At 40.7% G+C, this 20,220-nt stretch overlaps 1 protein-coding gene and 2 pseudogenes across 1 annotated transcript; 2 read left to right on the top strand and 1 right to left on the bottom strand.

The window, feature by feature from the left end:
* Positions 1-1,309: 1,309 nt before the first annotated feature.
* LOC126989532 (E3 ubiquitin-protein ligase CHIP-like) lies at positions 1,310-3,831 on the top strand (annotated as a pseudogene).
* A 7,343-nt stretch (positions 3,832-11,174) lies between these two features.
* Positions 11,175-14,363, bottom strand: LOC126989534 (cytochrome b-c1 complex subunit Rieske, mitochondrial-like). Its single transcript, XM_050848108.1, has 5 exons — positions 14,090-14,363; positions 12,533-12,676; positions 12,045-12,222; positions 11,721-11,869; positions 11,175-11,585 (listed from the first exon to the last, which is right to left on the bottom strand). Exons 1-5 carry the CDS (start codon positions 14,298-14,300, stop codon positions 11,446-11,448), a joined length of 822 nt encoding a protein of 273 aa, XP_050704065.1. The 5' UTR covers positions 14,301-14,363; the 3' UTR covers positions 11,175-11,445.
* Positions 14,364-16,123: 1,760 nt separating this feature from the next.
* On the top strand, positions 16,124-19,099 carry LOC126989533 (uncharacterized; annotated as a pseudogene).
* The last annotated feature ends 1,121 nt before the right edge of the window (positions 19,100-20,220 follow it).

The following is a 20,220-nucleotide window of genomic DNA, read 5'->3' as shown; positions in this document are numbered from 1 at the left end:
CTAACTCCAATCCCTCCTTCTGCCGAATGAATTGCCATGCAACTAACCTGTTCCTCCCTTCTGCCTTGTGCTTACATTCCATGCAACTAACCTGTCCCTCCCTTCTGTCGTGTTGAAGTAAGTTTAATATGTTCCCCACCCTAAAACCCTTTTGTTAAGAGTTTATACAAGTTGCGGCGGCAATGATGCCGCTGCAGCCGCTGCCAAAGTAGGCTATGCTTTCGAATTATTATCCCTATTTTCAACAATAACAAGTTCTTGAATTGGATTTGTGAAAGCGTTTCCCGATTGTTGAACATTTGTAGAAAAGATATAGGAGATTAGTGATGTTTCATAAGCGTAAGTAATGAAATACTGACATCGTACTAAAACGTATCTTCACCTGCTTTCTGAATAAGTCGATTGTACCGCAGTCACATTCTTGTTGAGGGAGGCTGTTCCAGTCACATATAAGTGCATAGAAAGTATGAGTGCTCATATATGCATCGTAGTGCGTTAGTATGATATGTTTGGTATTTTGGTCATGTATAATACGTAGTATATTGACTGTTTGTGTTGTGTAAGTATATACATGGACCAATATCAATGTGGACTGCAGTGATCTTGTACATAAGTGTAAGTCTGTGTGTTTGTCTGTTGAATGTTACACTTGTCTGTTGAAATGTTACACCTGTGAGAATCCATTGCAGGTAATTTCTGGAAATGGACTAGTTATACCTCAGTTTTTTCAGATTTACGGAGTCTCCTGACTTCATACCAAACAGGATGCTCATTCACCAAGTCACCCTCGCGAACCCAAGGGATCTCTGTGTAGTGAAATATCTTTGCTTGTAAATCAAAGCTTCTAAGTTCAAGGCACTGTAAACCCAATCTCATATTATTGGAGAGAGAGAATGAGAGATTTATTTAGATATTCCCAGACCACACAGACCCTATGGAATCCAAACTTGGTGGTTCGTCTCATCCTATGAAATCATATTAAATTTTGTTATATCACCAAGACTTTGCATTTCTACTTTTAGTGAATATCGTTGAAAGGGAAGTGGTGGTTGAGCTGTACTTTAAATTAATTAGATTAGTGCACTGGGCCACTGATGGTAGGAGTTTACTCCATTCTCGTGATTACATAACATTGGTGAAGAAAAATTGATGCAGTCGGATTTTATTTGTTGTACAAAGTTAAGTTTTGGTGTATGAGAGAGTGAGAGAATGCTGTATATACTTTTTTTATTAATTCTCTAAACATTTTATGAATAATTGCATGATCAGTCTATAACCCCTGAATGAAAAATTGCTGGTCATATTCCAGGCCAAGAAGCCATCGGTGGCGTGTACTACACCAACCGGGCTCTTGTGCAAATCTGGAAGCTGAAGCGTGGGAGCTGGTGTTAGGACTGCCGCAGACCTCGAGATAGACCCCACCCTTGTCAAGGCTCACTTCTTTCCTGCCAGGCACTCAAGCTCGAGATGGACAACTTTTGATGAGAGTATAAAACATTTAACGAGGAGGTAAAGACACAGTTTTCTTTAAAGAATTTTTTTTGTTGTAGTTTTCTTGAGCCCTTCAAACACTTGTCTTTCTTTCATTCTCAGAGCTGTTGTGTAACATTTTAATATTTCTCTTGTAATAGTTGACCTCAACCACCACAATTAGTCATACATTGTGCAAGACTGTGGGACTGCAGTGGTGAAATCTTTCTATCTATATCTCCAACACCCTGTTCATAGAAACTCCCTGAATGTGGGGAAAATCAGTTGGAGAAACATCTCCAGCTTTCCTTGTTCCAACACTCCCTCTCACCACACCTCAGTCCCTTCAGTCTTCTTGCATTCTCTGAGCTGTGTCTTTATGTTATAAAAAAATGTGTTTTGCATTCTTTCTAACGTGTGTCAGATCAGGGATCAGGTGTGGGTTTATTTTATTAAATTAACCAATTGGTAAACAACAGTGTGGAGAATCTAGAGAATTACTTAACTCCTCCCAAGCTACATTTAACAGGTAATGGAATATAGAAAAGGATAGCAAAATTATAGGTTGTCTATTTATGCTAAAGTTTATGTTGTTTGCTCCACCACAGCACACCCACCTGGGCCAAGGAACAGAAGGTGAATCGTATGGGGATGACGTGGCCTGCATGATCCGGGAGTGGTCGCAAACGAGATTCAATGTGGCAGAGGAAAGAGGATCTCAGGAAATAGAATTACAGGTCAGATTGTTTTGTTAAAAGCAAATTCTTTATGTGAATCATGTGCTACATATGACTTTGCATCCAAGATTTTCTTTTGTCTGATTTTCTCATTGCTTAGTGCTCTAGCTTTGATTCTACTGTGCATTTTTTTTCTTATATGATTCATCCCTTTACACATTCAAGGATTGAGAAAAGAAGTATAAATTCATATTTCAATGAACTGGAACAAAATAGTTTGCAGACCAATAACAATGTGAACCTTCATATGTATCATGAGGAAAGTGATTCTTCACACCCACTTAAAGGCACAGTAGATCAGAGGAACAATTTAGCAAAAAAATATCCAAGTTGTATTGGGAATGATACTGATTGCATCAAATATTTTACAGACTTACCTCAATAGGCTTATCCTGGAAGACAGAGACAGACAGATTGATGAAGTCCTGGAGGAAATACTAAAATGATGAAGACAGGTCACAGGAAGAAGTGATGAGGATAGAACAAGAAACTGTGAGTCATGAGAAAAATCCAAACATGAACCTATTCAAGAAGTCTTTTTGTGTATAGGAGGCATTGTTGCTGATTACCAAATGCACATAGTCTTTTACTTACATGCATATTTCCCTGTTTTAATGTTGGTTTATATGCATTCCTCCCAAGGACAACTATATCACTGAGGTCAACACGATGTTTGCTCGACTGATGAGAGAAGAAGAGTAAGCGGCAGATCTCTTCTTCTTCTTTTTCTTGTTCAACATCCTTATTTTCCCTTTGGAGTTAGACAGTGGTGTCTGTCGCTATCTGTGGTGATGTTATTTGTGAAGTGAAATATGTTTGTTCGTAACTGAGTAATATTGTCAACAGTATAACAAACTTGCCTTAGTTGATGGTTTAGTGAGTTGTTTGTAATGACAGCTTGTATGCCCTAAGCCTCATGCACATTTTGATACATACAAGCGATAGAAATGCATCAACTTTGCCATACCAACAGTTTGAAATTCACTTGTACTTTCTTTTACTCTCTTACACCAGACCAGGCTTGAACACTTACCCACTCATTATGGGAAAGTGCTGTCGTGGTGAAGATTATGTCTTTCTATTTTTAATTTTCATTTTCAGAAACGGAAGTTCCTGATTATTTATGGGTAAAATTAGTTTTTGAAATCTATGAGCCAGTAGTGACTCCCAGTGCATCACTTTATGACCGTAGAAGATATTGAAGAACACCTGCAGGCAAGTTTATTAGTTTGCAAATGCTTGTATAAGATAAGGAAACCTATATGAGCCTTTTGAGAATCACAAGTCACTATGGCTATGGGAAATGTTATTAGTTGTATGTCATTTTGTCTATCTACATTTCGACACTTCATCCTCACGGGAACTTCCCTCGTGGGGTGCTTATCATCCAGTGATTCTGGAAAGCTCACATCATGAATACATACTTAATTGATAAGCATTTCATAATCCATGCAGATCCCAAGGAAGTTAGCAGTAAACTGAAGACTTAATTGTTTGTCATCATTGTATAATACTGTTTCATTTTTGTCCCTTGACTCAGCGTGGGCCACTTTGACCCCATCACCCGGACAGACCTGACAGTGGATCAGCTGATGCCAACTTAGCCATGAAGGAAGTGGTCTAATTCTTTCCTCACCGAGAATGAGGGCCCTTGACTATTAGCCTGACCTCTGCCACCACCACACCACCACTACCACTACTGCTGCATTTACTACCACCATCACCTCCACTATCACTTCCACTACCACCACCAGCACCACTCACCACTATCGTCATTTTTCCATTTGTCTTTTTAGTAATTATGATCCAAGACTGAAGCTGGCAGTTCGTGGTGATGGGTGTATCCAGACATTTGGGGAAAAGACATCACTAGTATCAGTCCACCATCAGTACAAGGCTATAGATGTAATTTTTATATAGTATATGTAAGTCTTAAGAGGAAGGAAAGTGTCATTTAACTGAATATATTTCAACACAGAAACTCCCTGCCCCCTCTCCTTCCCTCCCCCACACAAGCCAGATATATTCATAAATTAAAGCTAAATCAACATGAGATTTGGAGACACAACCCCATGAGTGTAGTGTGCTTCCTCTATATCTCAAATAGGTAAATTCACACACATACACACACACACACAAACACTGTTATGTATATATTTATATATTTGGAGGAGCGTATTATATATAATGATATGATGTGTTGGGTGTGTATTGGTTTGTATGTGTGTGTGTGTATGTCCATTTATATGTAGGCAGAGTGTTTGTGTACGTGTGTGTGTGTGAGGATGTTCATGTGTGTGTGTGTGTGTGTGTGTGTGAGAGAGAGAGAGAGAGAGACTATATTTTATCTTCATGTATTTGTTTTAGTGTTGGCCCAGTATTTTTAGTATTAGTATATCATATGGACAGTTATTATATTGTGGAGAATAATGTATATTAGTGTTATTATTTGTGTGTGTCTTGTGAGTCTCTCTGCTTGGTTTGTAAATACCATCCACTAAAAATCATAAAAGTAAATCCCACTCCTCAGCATCTCACTCTGGGATGGTATCATTATTGATTTTCTGATGTCATGAATCTGCCGGGCTTAACGGCATTCCCTTTACTCAGATTCTTAACCTGATGGAATAATTTTTATATGCTGTATTATGCTTTGCAGGCTGGCCAGTAAATATGACCCAGAATTAGGTCTTAAATCCGAATTATAGAGGTTCTTTTGATTTGTTCTATATCTTAAAAGGCAAGGCTTGTTGTCTTAACTCAGTAGCAGCGACGGGCCAAATTTGTGGCTTCACTGTGTAGCAGCGACGGGCCAAATTTGTGCCATGATATTTACCCCCAAAAAGATGATACATAATCTGATCACAAATGCTTTATATATATTATGAAATGGTTTGTGTGAAGGGTGATTTTCTCTCATTTTCTCGCTTAGAGGGACCAAGAAACGTGATCGCCGCTGCTACCGGGTTAATAATCAAGGAGTTTCTAACAATTGGTTGCCACAATCTCAGCAGATCTCTTTAGATAGCACCTTTTAGATATATATATATATATATTTTTTTTCTAGCATATTATTTTCAGTTCAGTGGGGAATTCTCAGATGCACCCATTTTACATTATTTAATGAACCTTCTTCCTTTTTACTACACTGACCACCAGGAACCTCAAAACTACATTAGATATCCACTCTAATGCTACATGTCATAGATGCTTCTTAATTATTTTCATATATTGTGGTGGAACTTATTTAGAAAAAACTTAAGTCCATATAATTTCCACATTTTTACTTTTTTCCAGTAGATGCACTATAGCTTTTTATGAAGGAGCTTTGGGGTGAATGTTTATTGAAGTATGAGAATGGGCTTGTTTGGGCATAGCAGTGCCTTGGTAAAATAATCTTGGCAACCTCTTCAGCTTGTTTTTTTGCATGGCCGCCAACAAACTAAAACCATTGCCAATCATAAAGCTAACAATAAACCCTTCTTTCTCAATCCAAATGTTCATTGTAATCAGATGGGTACAGAGATGCTTTGGGATACTCATGGTGTGATTATTTAATTTGCCATAGTGTACAGAAATGCTTGTTTCTTTTGTAAATTAGGCTGATGAGCTCTGAAGCTCTTACAAAAAAAAAAAAAGATCTATCTCCAAAAATTTTTTTTTTTACTTGCTAAGTGAGAAGACATGAACTCCATTGATAACTAATTCAGTCTGCAGGCAATGTGCACAGACCTAAAATTTTTGGGTGGAGTTAAAACCTTCCATTAAAATGTGTAAAATTTAAAACCTTTTCTCATTTTAGTTTTCATGTACAGTTTTGCTGAACAGAAGACTGTGAAACTCGTAAGTGTTGTAAATGCAAATCAAACCATTGTTCATTGTTTGCCCAGAACTTGCCAAGAATTATAATTTGTTTGCTATTTCTTGGATATCTTTGAAAAAACTTGGTGCATGTAAACCTACTGTAGCATCTGTGGTTTATATTGGTTTAGAAATGAAATATTCATGTATTTGTGCTATTTAGGTAAAGATGGGAATCTTCCTTGCTTTTCTGGTTCATAATGGGCAAGGTTGAGACTGGTAAAATATTCACTAGATATGTTAATTCATTTAGTACTAATTTAGGATCAACAGTAGAAATGATCTATCCACATTGAATTCAGGAAAAAAGACATTTATCTGGATTGACAAGACCCAAATTACCAGAAGGTAGTCTATAAATGAGATGGCAGGTTTTAAGAGTGGCCGTTTTCATGGCTGTTGCTTAACATTTCATTAATGGATTTGCTATTTTGCATACAACTCATATTAAGAAACAACATTTTCACTTATATTTTATGCATGCTTTTATTGCCACTAACCTGAGACATTTACACTGAACCTGCAGCTTTGTGTTCATATTCACTCACTTATCCATGGATGTTAATATATATATATATATATATATATATATATATATATATATATATATATATATATATATATATATATATATATATATATATCTATATATACACACACACACACACACACACACATGCATACATATATGTATACAGAGCAGCCTGGCAGGCTAAGGCCAAAAGATTTTCTGCTGACAAGGAGGATGGGTTGTGTGAGGTCCCAGCAGCATCCACAAATTGGCTAACAAGCTCCAAAGCTCTCCAGGAGGATGCTGGCTGATGATCATGAGTAAAGCATGTGATCCGGCCATGGTGGTGAATTACACACACACACACTGAGGAACATAAGGACATTTGTGTATTTGGACGAGGAGATGATGAAGAAATAATAGTTACAATGATAAGGCCAAGGTTAGAGTATGCAGCAGTGGTCTGGTCTCCTCACAAAAGAACATAAAGCTGGAAAGAGGCAGAGAGTGGCACCTAAGATGGTACCGAACTTAGAGATCAGACTTATGAGGAGAGACTCAATAGCATGGGGCTCACAACCCTGGAGGAAGAAGAGAAATAGGAGACCTGATAGCGTGTACAGGGTGGTGAGCAGAGGGAGCATTTGGACAGAGAGGACCCAAAGTGTGTAACAAGAGGGCATGGAAAGAAGTTGAGGCAATCACGTGTAGGCGAGATCTGAAAAGTTTAGCTTCCCAGACAGAAGCATTGAGCTATGGAATAAGCTGGAGGAGGTGGTTTGTGCAAGAAACATTCATGATTTTAAGGAAAAGTTGGACAAGAGCGGATATGGAGACGGGACAGCAAGCGTAGCTCTTTTCCCGTGTCACAACTAGGTAAATACACACACACACAGAAGCATGTGTAGTTATCAAGTCATTGCCCAAATATGAATGTTCCTGTATTTGTAGCTCTGTAAGCTGTCATTGTTTCTAGGTGTCATATTCTTCAAAGACTAAATTAGAAGTCATCAGTGCTGGAAATTCAACATAACTTTTGTCCCAAATTACCAGATGAATGGTAGAGGACCTGAACATTTTTTTCAATGAATGAACTTATTTCTGCACTTATTACATGCACCTTTTCATGAACCAATTCCATTCCTCTTCTCTTTACCCTTGAATTTTTCTATTAGAAGTCAGGTGTTGGATTTTAAAAAATATCATCAAAAGTCTGAAGCATCATTGTCTGTCTGGCCTTGGTGGCCCAAAACTCAGGGCCACACCATCAGGTGAGCTTCCATCTCACTCTCACTCCTCATGCCTCATCGTGTGCTGCCTTACCAGATTGTTACATCAGTCTACATAATATTTTTGTAAATACAAGTCTTGAGCACATGTTGGCAAACTCAACTCAGAATTAACTAGTAAAGTTTCAAAATTGTCTCAAAGAAGGCAGTTATCAACCGTCATTTTAAGAACAAAAGTGCAACAGGAGCATTTGCAGGGATTGGAGGAAGGATCAGTTGTATGAGTGAATGGCTGTTGTGAATGAGAGTGGTTGCAAGATGTATGATAGTTTTCCAAATCTTTATTTTTTCAATGTAAGCTGTTTTCAGTTATGTAGAATTTTCATTCCATTTGAATAAATTCTTTGCCATGGTTTCTACGAACTGCTTCCAGAACATTATGAAAAAATAATTGTATGAATGTAACGGCAAGACAAAGGACATTCTTTCACAATACATAGGAGACCATTTACAAGGTATGGACATTTGGGGGGTTGAGAGAGAGAAAAAAAACCAGTGAAATGGGAAATATAGAAGGCTATTACTTCCTGAAAACAAAAAAGTGAGCTCATTACTGTTCTGCATTAATCTGTGGTGCCCCGCGAGCCGCGACACCACTCGTGTCATCATCAATATTTTCCGATGATAACAGCGGTATCGACCGCTAAAACACAACACGGACTCCAAGACATGATTGTCCCCACACACACTGTTCATTTACCAACCTATACACAATTGCAATTGCCCATTAACGCACCCGCTTATCTCTCTAAGCCAAAACCCAATCAACCGCGCTAAAATACAATTAACGCCAAAACATCGATCAATCAAGGAACAACATGTTATGAAAACAAAGCTGCGTCACCGCGTGACAGCTACACTAGGATTAAAATCGACCTTATTACACATATACCAGTGCTAACGTCAGTAACCAATGGTGAAAGAAAACCTGAAGACTCATTGAGTCTCGTAAGCCAGTCGCTGGTTTAAACAATATTTTTACCCTCTGTAATATTAAGTAGTATTAAGGTAGAATAAAATACATATAAGAAAAGCGACACCGCTTCATCACCCATTCTGAACTCCTTTAAATACTCCTAAAGTACCAGAATTTTAAGTCAAGTGTCACTAATGCAAACAGTGTGTCGCCTACCTTGTGTGCCCGGATTACGGGTTACAACAAATCAAATGACTCCCATTGCTACAAAACATGTTCATAAATCATCATAATTGCAGACGAATGAATGATTTATTCTATCCCAGACACATCTATTCCAAAGCTAAGTGACATGACTGTGTATATTTACGACTACCAGACCCTTTGCCAGCTTCACATAAGTCACCTGCATGTTACTGTCCGCTGAGGAATGGTCTCCTAGATGATCGATACAAAGCCCAGTGATCCTGGGTGCATATCAGCATGCATACAGCCCACCTAGTTATGTGATTACTGCCTCATGCTGCGCCAAACTGATCCACAAACCTCAAAAACCATGATGTGAAATGTATCACTAGCTTCTGAGTACATTATTTTTAATCACATGAATCTTAATTGTTGTTTTATTCATAGTAAATTGTGCACCAAAAAGCTGTAGACAGTTGATTGGTGCTGAAGTCACTGCCTGTGCTGGCACAGGTAGTTGATTGTTATGATCCTTTGTGTCCATCATGCACAGTATCAGTGAAGCTGCTGTTGTCAGGGAAGCAGGCACCATAGACTTCATTGTAGGTGTTTGTATTCATTGTTTTAAAATATTGCTAGGTGGCTCCATGGTTTATGTTAAGAAAGTTGTGAGGCTGCACCTTACTATAGCTTTAGGGAGAGTGGTGTCACTCCTCTGTGTCACCTATGCAGGGCTACATGGCCTTTGTTGCCTTGTTCTGGGATTATTTAATCTTTGCACTGGTCTCGCTGATATTTACTTCCCTTTGATGTGCAATTCAAAGGGTGCCTTGAATTATTTTTCCTATAGAAAATCTATGCCTCGGCCTGTCATCTGTAACCTGTCTGCTTCAGTATGGCCACCAGTGTCCAAACATAGGTAGTGTCACTGGTTCGGTATGGCCACTATATTTTTTTTATATGGCCCATGACCTGCAACCCCAAGTTGGAGTAAATTGTAGGCCATAGTGACATGTGGCAAAAGGTCTAAAAACTGGTCAGTTATCCTCTTTCTCTCCCTCAGTGTGTGATGGTAAAGATGGCTAGTAATGTAATGTAGGATGGATTTGGTGAGAACACAAGGATAGCCATTCACTTCTTCTCAGGCTGGATGCCAGCCATCACAAGTAGGTTTATTTTGTAACCAAAACCACCCAGTAACAATGATATGAATGAAAAAAAATACCAGTGTCTACATGATTATGAGAGGAGCACACTAATGTACATTTCATGCTGTTTTGCTAGTCTCATATTTACACAGAGTGGATGGGTTAATGCAGTATTTCATCCAAGGTAGGTGTATTATATAAGTATGCATACCATGTCAGTTATTTGGAAGGAGCATTGTCCTTTTATATGCATTAGTTATTGCCCAATTAAGTCCAAACTGTTGGAACTTTGTGTTCAGCCTATTTAAAATATGACAATGAAAGTGAAGGCTTAACTTTTAATTTGCAAAATTAATGGTAATAATTTGGAGTTTGGTGTAGCCTTTGGTTAAGGATGAACACCACGTGTGCTGCATTAGTGAAGTGCTCAGTCTAGATCCCTTATTTAAGACACATGATTCCAGGCCTTGTGTGTGCTCTCGTTAACTCGCAAGATTCGTGCCCCATAGTCAGCTGTTGTAGGGATGATCGGTGAGATTTGATTGGCATTAGACCTTGGACAGTAAAATGAACTTGCATGGAGATCTAGATCATGCCTTAACAAGTTAATGTGACATTTGCAGAATAGAAGTAGCCAAGGTGCCATTCTGTAACATGTATAGTTAGCTGTAGCATTTTCCCACACCTCAGCAACAGACTGCTGACACAGGAATACAAATACAGTTTTTAAGCCACAAATCTAGCCACTAGGAATGTTACATAGTACTAACCTTAAAGATTCGTTGTCTTTTGAGGAGTTAAGGTTCCACCTTCACCTAATATTAAAACTGTCTGTAAATATATAATTAATAGGAAAGCCATCCTTTTGGTGTCCAACCCGAGATGTAGCCACAGGGTGCTTCATGGTTCATGTATTGCCACTGTGTAAATATTGTAATACTGTTCACCTGTCACTAACCTATCACTTTATATCATGTTAAAGTTGTATAGCAATGAAAGTTTTTGTGCTTACAATCTGTTCTATTTCCACATTTCTCAAAGGAGAGCCAAAGGAGCTTAAAATAATTCAGATTTATTTTACATGTCATTGGTTCACACATAAATACCCAAGAAGGGAGCCTTCTGTTTTATACATTATCTACAAGACCAAAACAATGAAATGTGTTATCATTATTATTCTGTACATGATTTCTCAGGGAATGAAACTTGCACTCGTGATGATCAACCAGATTTGAAGTAACTGTCAAGTCATACACTATTCATTTCTAGACATTTAAAGAACTTTTTAGCAAATAACTTAAAACATATAGTACTATTTCTTCATGCTTTAACCCACTGACAAGAGACCCTCCTCAGGGAACGTGTAGGGAGGCACCTCTAGGTTGAGTGGTGCCGGACCCTTGCGGATACGTCCTGAGGAGTCGTAGTGAGAGCCGTGGCAGGGGCAGTAGTAGCCTCCGTAGTCACCTGAAAAAAAAAAAGATGCAGATCACAATTATGAGAAAGGATCGAGAAAAAATAAAGTATTAGGATATAAGGAAAACAAATAGCATTTTTTTTCTACAAATAAAATGGATCTGGAAATGTACAACACCAACATACCTGCATCAGCAATAGGCACACAGCCCAAGTGAGTACACACCCCAATCACCACCAGCCACTTTGGCTCCTGGACACGATCAGCGTCTGCCTCTGGGTCCCTCAAGGTACTGAGATCTACACCGTTCTCTGTCTCAATTTCTGCGTCAGTCCTGTGAGGTGAAGCTCTTCAGTTATTACCATCATTTACTTCATTTACTCTATATTCAATGCCCTTTACCTTTGAAAATTTTCTGGTGTAAAAAAAAACTAGTAAAATAGATGAACAGACAAAGATTTCCATGCACACATGACAAATACAAGCTAGTTGTAGTGTAATTGTGTCACCTGTGCTTAATGAAGAGTGGTTTTCCTCTCCACTTGAAGGTGACTGACTTTCCTTCGGGAATCTCACCCAGCTTGATCTCAATCTTGGCGAGGGCAAGGACATCAGCACTGGCCGACATGGATGACACAAACTGAGTCACCACAGTCTTGGCAGTGTACAGGCCAGCCACTGTCCCACCTGATATACACAGCAGAGTTAATGTTTTGCATAAATTGTGTAATGATCATTCACTCATGACTTTACAACAATTAATTCCAGTAACTCACAACTGATCAAGTAATATCCCACAGCACTAGGAATGTCCTTACAGTTTCTTGTTCATATCCTAGGCTTGCCTTTTGTTAAACTACCATAAGACAGGAAGGATTGCACAATATAAAGCAGATGCACTATTTATTTTGGGAGGTTGACTAGGACTACTGGTAGCTTTGTCCTGTTGTCTTTGCTTTCAAAAGGGAAGTGGCACAAGGAGGGAGTACCATCTTACCTCCCACCAGCATGTAGGTGAATGACCTCCGGGAGGAGGCAGACTCTGTGGACTTGGCTCGTGCATCTTTCACGTCTTCCCGCCGGTAGTCACTGAAGTCTGGCACCTGGATGTCCGTATGTGCATATCGCACCTGTGAGGTCACTGCAAAGAGACTATCACCATCACCACTTTTTCTGTACTTGGCATTTCATGTAATTTGTCAAATTTCTCCTCTATATACCCTATGTTCATTCCAAGGTCACAAACTATAACTTTCTCCATGACTTGGTATTTCATTTAATTTGTCAAGCTTCCCCCTTTCCCTCATTCTCATTCTGAGATTATTTTCTTATGCACTTGTGGGTCATACTAAAAAATTAGTATCACCATTCAAATATAAAAGAATATTAATTTTAATAGTGCTAGGGCCAGGACTTATTTATTTTTGCTTCTGCTTAAGAAATGACATGATTACAGAGTTTAAGGAAAAACAAAATAAGGGAAACATCAAGAAAAGTATAAGGCTTAATCTAATATTGATTATCAACTAGAGGTTTGTTACACAACTCCCCTGGCTGTCTCTCATAGCCTCATATTTGTAATGTTGAGTTTGAAAATGAGAAAGCAGTGCATGATTATTTGCCTTTTACATGTCTCACTAGCTGTAACTGATTTACCATGACCTAACTTTTTAAATAAGTTGGGGCACAAATTAGCTCAGTGGTAGCATGTTATAATTGCAATTGAATAGCTGCATGTTTGACAGTGAGCCACATTGTTATAACATGGGGAGAGGAAGTGCTTTCCTCCAGCTCTAGGAGGGTTACATGGCTAGCTGTTTTGAACCCCATTTTTTCAAATTTTACTTCATAATTTTTTTTTTTTTACTGAATAACATGGTTTTTATACTGTTTCAATGAAAAATTGACACCAGTTAGGTTACTATTTCTTCTGATACCAACCTATTGCTGCTAAAATAGTAACTTTTCATCACTATAATCTATCAATGCTAAGGATGGTAATTTATCATCAGTAAAGACAGTTATCTATCAAAATATTCACACTGGTGCCTTCCTAGTTGTTTTCTAATAACAACAAATGTCATCACTTAAAAAAGCATCATACAGAACTTTACTCAGAAATGAAGTCTAGGTTTAAGAAGTAGACTGCTAAATTATTAAATATTAGCCTTATCATTTAGTGTATTTTGATACACTGGTACAGCAACTATTGCACAAACTTTATGAAACACACACATTGTCTTGGAGGGCGGCCAAGGGCAGGGCAGCTTACGACTACTTGAAGGTGAAGTCCCCGGCTAAATCACTTTAAAATCTACATAGCTGCATCCTTAAGAGTACTACAAAAAGTTCCCTCGATGAACTCCTCGGGGCGCCCGTGCTGCCGGCGGCCCCTCAGCGGCAGGCCTAAGTAAATACCAGACAACCCTTCCCCAACATGGCGGCCGCCGATCAGCTGACGGCGACCAGCTGCCCCCAGCACCACCCAGCGCCCAGCCCCGCGCCGCCCCCGGCCAGCAGGTGAGGCGCGGGGCCCGGCACTCGCCTGACCTACCTGCGACACCGACCCTGGCCCTGAGCGGCCCCGTGGCGCAGCGGCCGGCCATGGCGGCGGCGGAGAGGGCAAGGGTGGGCGGCTGCACCAGGGGGGCCGCCGCGCCCTCCACCACGCCCGGCAGGACGTTCTTGGAGCCGTTGGCCACAGCCTGGGCAGAGGCCTTGACGGCGGGGGCCAGCTGGCCGGACCTGCCGATGTAGGACAGCATCTCGAGGGCCGTGTGCTCCTGGGTGAGTGTGTTGCGTCACTCCGCCGCTAGGGCCGTCCTGGCCGCCGCACGGTTCGTCGGCCGCCGCCTGGCCCGTCTCATTAATGTTAAGGCACCCAAACAACCATTAGAAAATCAGCAGCACAAAGTTATATTTGCTAATTCGTCTCAAGATTACCCACGAAATACTCATAAGTAGCCAGTCGTCTTATTCACCGCCCATAAATATAAACAAGTATATCACATCAGCTAGTATTCACTTTCAAGACTTACTCGATTACATTATTATTATTATTATTATTATTATTATTATTATTATTATTATTACTATCGTTTTTATCGTACCGTAATCATCGTCATCATCATCATTGCAATTATAATTATCATAATTACTATGGTAATATCAGTACTAGTATTATATTTATGGGTCAAGAATATCGGGCATTGTTGAGGAAGTTTAGCTTACTGATATCGAGACTATTCCTGGGAAAAAAATAATGCTTTTTTATAAAGGGAAAAGTTTTATTTTCCGGAAATTATAAATGATTGGGTGTTCAGTGGGTGTTGTGCACCTCCCTACAGCCAGCCATAAGGGCACACGCCAGCAGGTGCATATCCATGTAACCTATATTAGGCAATGTCTTTAGTAGTTTGTAAATACTTCACCAGGCAAGTAAAAATATAGGCTACATACATTATCTCACCACCAAGTAGGCTACATGATCCCACCGACTAATCCTGTACCTATTCAACTTTATTCAAGCCATGCGTTCAACATTCTCCATTAACCACGAGCAATCATGAGCAAACAAAGGAGGTGGTATCTGCCCCTTCAGTCACATCAATGACCTTCCGAGATGTAGATCGGCTACTCTTTTATTTATTTATTTTCTTGTCATACAGCTGTTGGTATTCATCCTCTGGTGTTAATTCCTCACTCAGTATGTAGAGGTTATGAAGCCATTTATAGTTATTCGCTCCAAAAAGAAACCATTTAAAACACCAGGACGGGAAGTGTTAACCAAAAATATGTAGATGTGTGAAATGAAGCTTCGACCAAATCTAACTACTTATTTCTGATTCTAAAAAAAAAAAAAGATTTGCTTTGTGAATAGCCTGACTTTTACTCGTTCAATCCAGAATAGCTTCAGTAGTGTAATGATTAGGTTTTGTCAATATTAACTGGTTCATCTCTTACCTGCTTAGTTCATGGTAGGCCTTAAACACCGTGACTACATATGCCTACACCTAGCGATTAATCATAGCTGCACACGTTCCTATTTCTTTGATTTCGTATGCTCAGATGAACTCCAGTCTGGAATCGCATGCCTGGTCATTTATAAGAAGAGTAATTCTCTCACGATAACGTTACACCATATACCATGCCCAACACCTCTCGTTTTGATGCTTAGAAGGGCAGTTACTTAGGCTTTGATGCATGTGGCAAACCCTTAGAAGATGACAATGATTCTGGGAGCCCGAACAGCCCATGAAACTGATTCGCCAGCAGAGACGCTCTTGCTTCATTGCCGAGGTTGTGGGTCTTGAGGTGAGCAGGTCGCAGTGCAGTGTTGGCACCCCGGGCGAGGCACACCTTACAACCATGCTACTCCCTCGACTGTTATTTGCCGGCCTCGTCATGGTGAGCCGTCTTCATGGTGGTGGTGTGTGTAGTTGGCTTCGTGTAGTGTCGTTTTATTTTTTTTTTCTGTTAAGCGTTCTTCACGTGTATTAAAGTTATTATGCAATGGATCTTAGGCCTTGATGGTGGAGGCGGGGTGACCAAGCCTGAAACGCACACTCACTCGCCCGCGTATGCCCTGCTTGAGGATGCGTCGCGAGGTCACCAGCAGGAACCTCCACCCTTCGCTGCACAGAACCAGCCGCCCTCGCACCTGGCCTCCTACCAGCGCGGCCAGTGGTCAACAGAGGTGAGGAAGTAGTGGTTGTTCTATATGATTGGAAAATGCTTAGTTTAACCGGATGCTTGAAGGGTAGACTTTTGTAGGCGAGTACATGCCTCGGGGTCACTGGAAAATAAGTGAATGCTTTAATATTCCTACGGGGAGGGTGTTGTCCTCGGTCCTATCACCTAATCCCTCCGTTAAAAAGTTTGGTTTTCCGACGGTTCATGCGAGTCTAGTCCTATATAGTAAGGTAACTGAAAAAACGACCATGTAATTACTACATACAAATTCATTACCAGGGCCATATGAAATAAGGAATGACAGCACAGTAACCTTATACAACTAATATACTACGGTTCACTGAAACTAAACTAAATCCATGAAAATGGTTAGCTTTCCCAGGTGTTGGAAAAGGAACGACCAAGTCGATGGTCGGGATGTAGTTCTAACTTCTAGAAGTGATTAATTGATATCTCTAAAGATGTGCCCATTCTACAGTACCGTCGAGTCCAAGTACTGGGGCGGGCAGCACATCGCACTTCCCGAGTCAGCTGGGCTTGTACTCCGAGGTGGGACCGCGCAAGGTGGTAAACACGCAAGTCAGGTGTTTGAAGACGCACATGCAGGTTCAGTTGAGGTGGGTCACGCAGAGTAGTTGTGAAGGTAATTACAAATTCTGATTGTTTAGTTCTCCAAAGGTAATCATCTGATCTTTGCAGTTTTTCGGCTCCCTTCTCTGGTTACATCTATCCGCACCAGCACTTCTCGGAGTGCATGATGTTCCGCGGCCAGGGCGCTCAGGAAGCGTACATGGACCTCAAGCACGGCACCTGTGGAGACGAAGAGAACAGAGTTATTCTTAGGGACAGGTCCTACCTGGACCCTGTCATAGAGGTGAGCTGCATGAACTCTGCTCGGAATAGGTAGTTGAAACTTGTGCAAAGTCGCGTAAGGCTGAATGACACTGAGCGGCAGCTCACGTTCATTATAAGCTGACATGGTTGTGTAGCATCATGACACTATTGCGGTCTTTCAGCACCGCCTGATGATCCAGTGGGAACCCGACATTGTGTGTGAAGACGACGTAAGGTGTGATCGTTCGTTGCGACCGACCAGACGACTTCAATAAGACGATCGAGTGGAGCTTCGCTACACGCCAGCTGCGCGCCACCCTGGAGAGTGCTCAGCACCCAGGCGAGTGTCTCTGAGACAGGGTTTTGTAACTGGTGACGTATGATTGTTGAGAAGACTTGTACTCCTGACAGATTCCAGACAGATTTCATGCAGGACCAAAAATCTGTCCCAGAGGCAGGTAGTTTATTGTAGTTAGAAAATTATATATTCAACCGTTTCGTACAGGACCCAAAATGTGGATGGAGATTCAGCGAGGCGAGGGACCCACAGCCCGTCGCTCAACAACGAGTTGGTGTACATTGAGACGTCCTCACCTCATCTTCACCCTAACTGATGAGGTCTATTGGTTCGACTCCAACATTTTGGCTTGTTTCGCGGTGGACGGTGAGTTCTAAGGACGTAAGATATGAACGTGAAACGGTCTGGAAGGCGTACAGAGATCAGCTCCTGTAGACCTTTCACCACCTATCCTCCCCTTCTATGAGTATCCCCACCTATCCTCCCCTTCTATGAGTAACTTTAAAGGTGCATGTAGTATCGGCACTCGCCACACAATTGCAAAGCTTATCCCACTCTTCTACCATTATTGTAATCCACATATTTGCTTTTATCCTTTAAACAATTTTAACTTATCTATCATCTAACTATCGGAACCTTATCAATGTTATCCTCGGTGGTTTTATCTTTCCAAAGAAAGCAATTTATTTTAATGTATTATAAGTTCCTAGAAAGCTGAACCACTTTCATTTGTACGAATCTGAACAGTATTAGTTTGCTAAAGTCTGTCCATTCTATAGAAAGGGAAGCAAAACTTCAAAGTAAGAGAGGAGGTCTTAACTACGTTATTTTAATGTGGTGGCAATTTTTAGCCCATATCCATTTTGCTTTTCAAGGCTTTGTTGAGCAAGCTATTCTTTTTTATTTTTGTACTGAAACTGTTCCCCCAGGTGGCGAAAAGAAGTCCCAGATTGAGTGGGACACAAGCAAAAACGCTGAAGTGGCCCAAGCCTCCAGGGTATACAGCGGCGAGATGACCGTGGTGGAGTCTGGCTGTTCTGTCAAGCCAAAGATATTCTCCCACTTCATTAAGGAAAGACACACGCGGACCAACGGTGACCTTGTGACTCTGCATTACGCATTCTTCAAGGTAAAAGAGATCTACGTTCTTGCCAATGTGCTTTACCTCGATGCATATACCCACAAGTTTTTGTTTTGATTGGCAATTTGTTTCAGGCCTTCAGGTTCCCGACCTCCAACAAGGTTGTTCTGCAGTGCCACGTCCAAGTGTGCTACAAGATCTGCCCTGAGCCGCCCCCCTGCAGGTAGATAAGTAATGTTAGAGGTCCGAAGAAACGATTATAACATCAAATTCTGCAGATATTCTGTTTTAACTAATTGCTGCAATCGGCATATGTATGTTTGTATGTTTATATGCATGTTTAAGATAATCCCGACTAAAGGGAGCATATATCTTTACAACAATATTATAATGCATGACTTCGTAATCAGCCGGTATGTCACGAGTCCTCCTTATTTCTCGGTGAAGCAGTGACTTGCACTACTTTATCTTCCCGCAGCGAATCTTTCCACCCAAGACGGAGCGAAGAAGTGAAGAGGCGACGTAGGCGACAGGTGGAGGAGGTCGCACAGAACGGGGCGCATGAAGTGGATCAGGTGGACATGTACCGCTCCGTGGAAGTGGTGTCCGCCGAGGAGAGCGGCGAGAAACGTGAGCAATTTTAGTTTGTTCTTTTGAGAAAGTGAAGGTTAGTCATGCCCTTCAGCGCCCTTCAAAAAACTGGTTTTAATCTATTGATCTAAAAGTTTGTTCATAATTTGTTACTCTTGTTAGGATTATCTAAACCTTACCCATGAACGCCTTACCCATATTAGCTTCTACCAAAATTTCTAACCATTGGTGGATTAGTAATTGATATAACTAACGTGATCAGTTATCAAGTTGGACATTGCATTAGTTATAATATGAAATTAATAACCCTGACCAAAGATTCTTTAAAATATTTAATTCATAGTTGTCAGTTATTAGCTTCGGAACCATTCATTAGTAGCACGAATTTACTATAAGACTGGTGAACGTGTCTGCAGGAGTCCCGTGGCGGCGCAGACGGAGGAGCCGCACGACTGCTGTGCCCATCCCCACGCCGCGCCCGTGTCCACCGTCAACACAGTGATGGTGGTGCTGCTGTGCATAATGCTGATGCTGGTGCTGTGCCTGGCGATAGTCATCCTCAGGGACAGGAAGAGCCGCAATTTACCGCAGAAATAGTTTTATGTGAGTTTGTTCGAGTTATAATTTTTATTGCATATATTATAGTTATATTCTCACAATACCCAAGAGTTTCATTGGAAGCCATGCATGAAGTTAACGGTGGTATGGATAAACTGGGGATCCTCGTGGATGAGTCTCCTTATGGTGCGGGTTAATGGAATTCCTTCGTCCCACCTGTTCACTCTGACCTTCGTTGAATATCACCACCCTTGTCCTTCTCTTGTACCCTTAAGTTAAAAAAATCTTCTCCATGTCGTCTTGAGAGGTGGCAAGGAACCATTCTCTACCCCACCCGTTCCCATCACGGAGCCCCACTCCTGTTTATCATCCACTCCTATTTTTCATTCTACTGCAACGATACACAACTGGTACTTTCTAAATAGTATATGTAGAAATGGTATAAGCGGGGTGGCACTCATAACTACCAAACTATAATATACCAGTGTCAGACCAAACACTTATCCATTGAATTATATAATCAGAAACGAACCAGGTGATCACTTTCTATAATATGTACTTTACACGTTTCTGAAAGATGTTAGGCAGTCTTTAGAAATGAAGTGGATGTATGACTTTAAGTTGTCTAAAA

This window comes from Eriocheir sinensis, unplaced genomic scaffold (assembly GCF_024679095.1).
Source record: "Eriocheir sinensis breed Jianghai 21 unplaced genomic scaffold, ASM2467909v1 Scaffold1201, whole genome shotgun sequence".
In the NCBI taxonomy this organism is placed as follows: Eukaryota; Metazoa; Arthropoda; class Malacostraca; order Decapoda; family Varunidae; genus Eriocheir; species Eriocheir sinensis.
This window is presented reverse-complemented; position numbering and strand designations above follow the sequence as displayed.

Coding starts and splice junctions, on each gene's coding strand:
- LOC126989534 (XM_050848108.1), bottom strand. CDS start 14,300: ATGCTGTCCTACATCGGCAGGTCCGGCCAGCTGGCCCCCGCCGTCAAG. Junction 12,223..12,532: donor CACCTACATGCTGGTGGGAG/GTAAGATGGTAC, acceptor TGTGTATATCAG/GTGGGACAGTGGCTGGCCTG. Junction 11,586..11,720: donor TGTGCCTATTGCTGATGCAG/GTATGTTGGTGT, acceptor TTTTTTTTTCAG/GTGACTACGGAGGCTACTAC.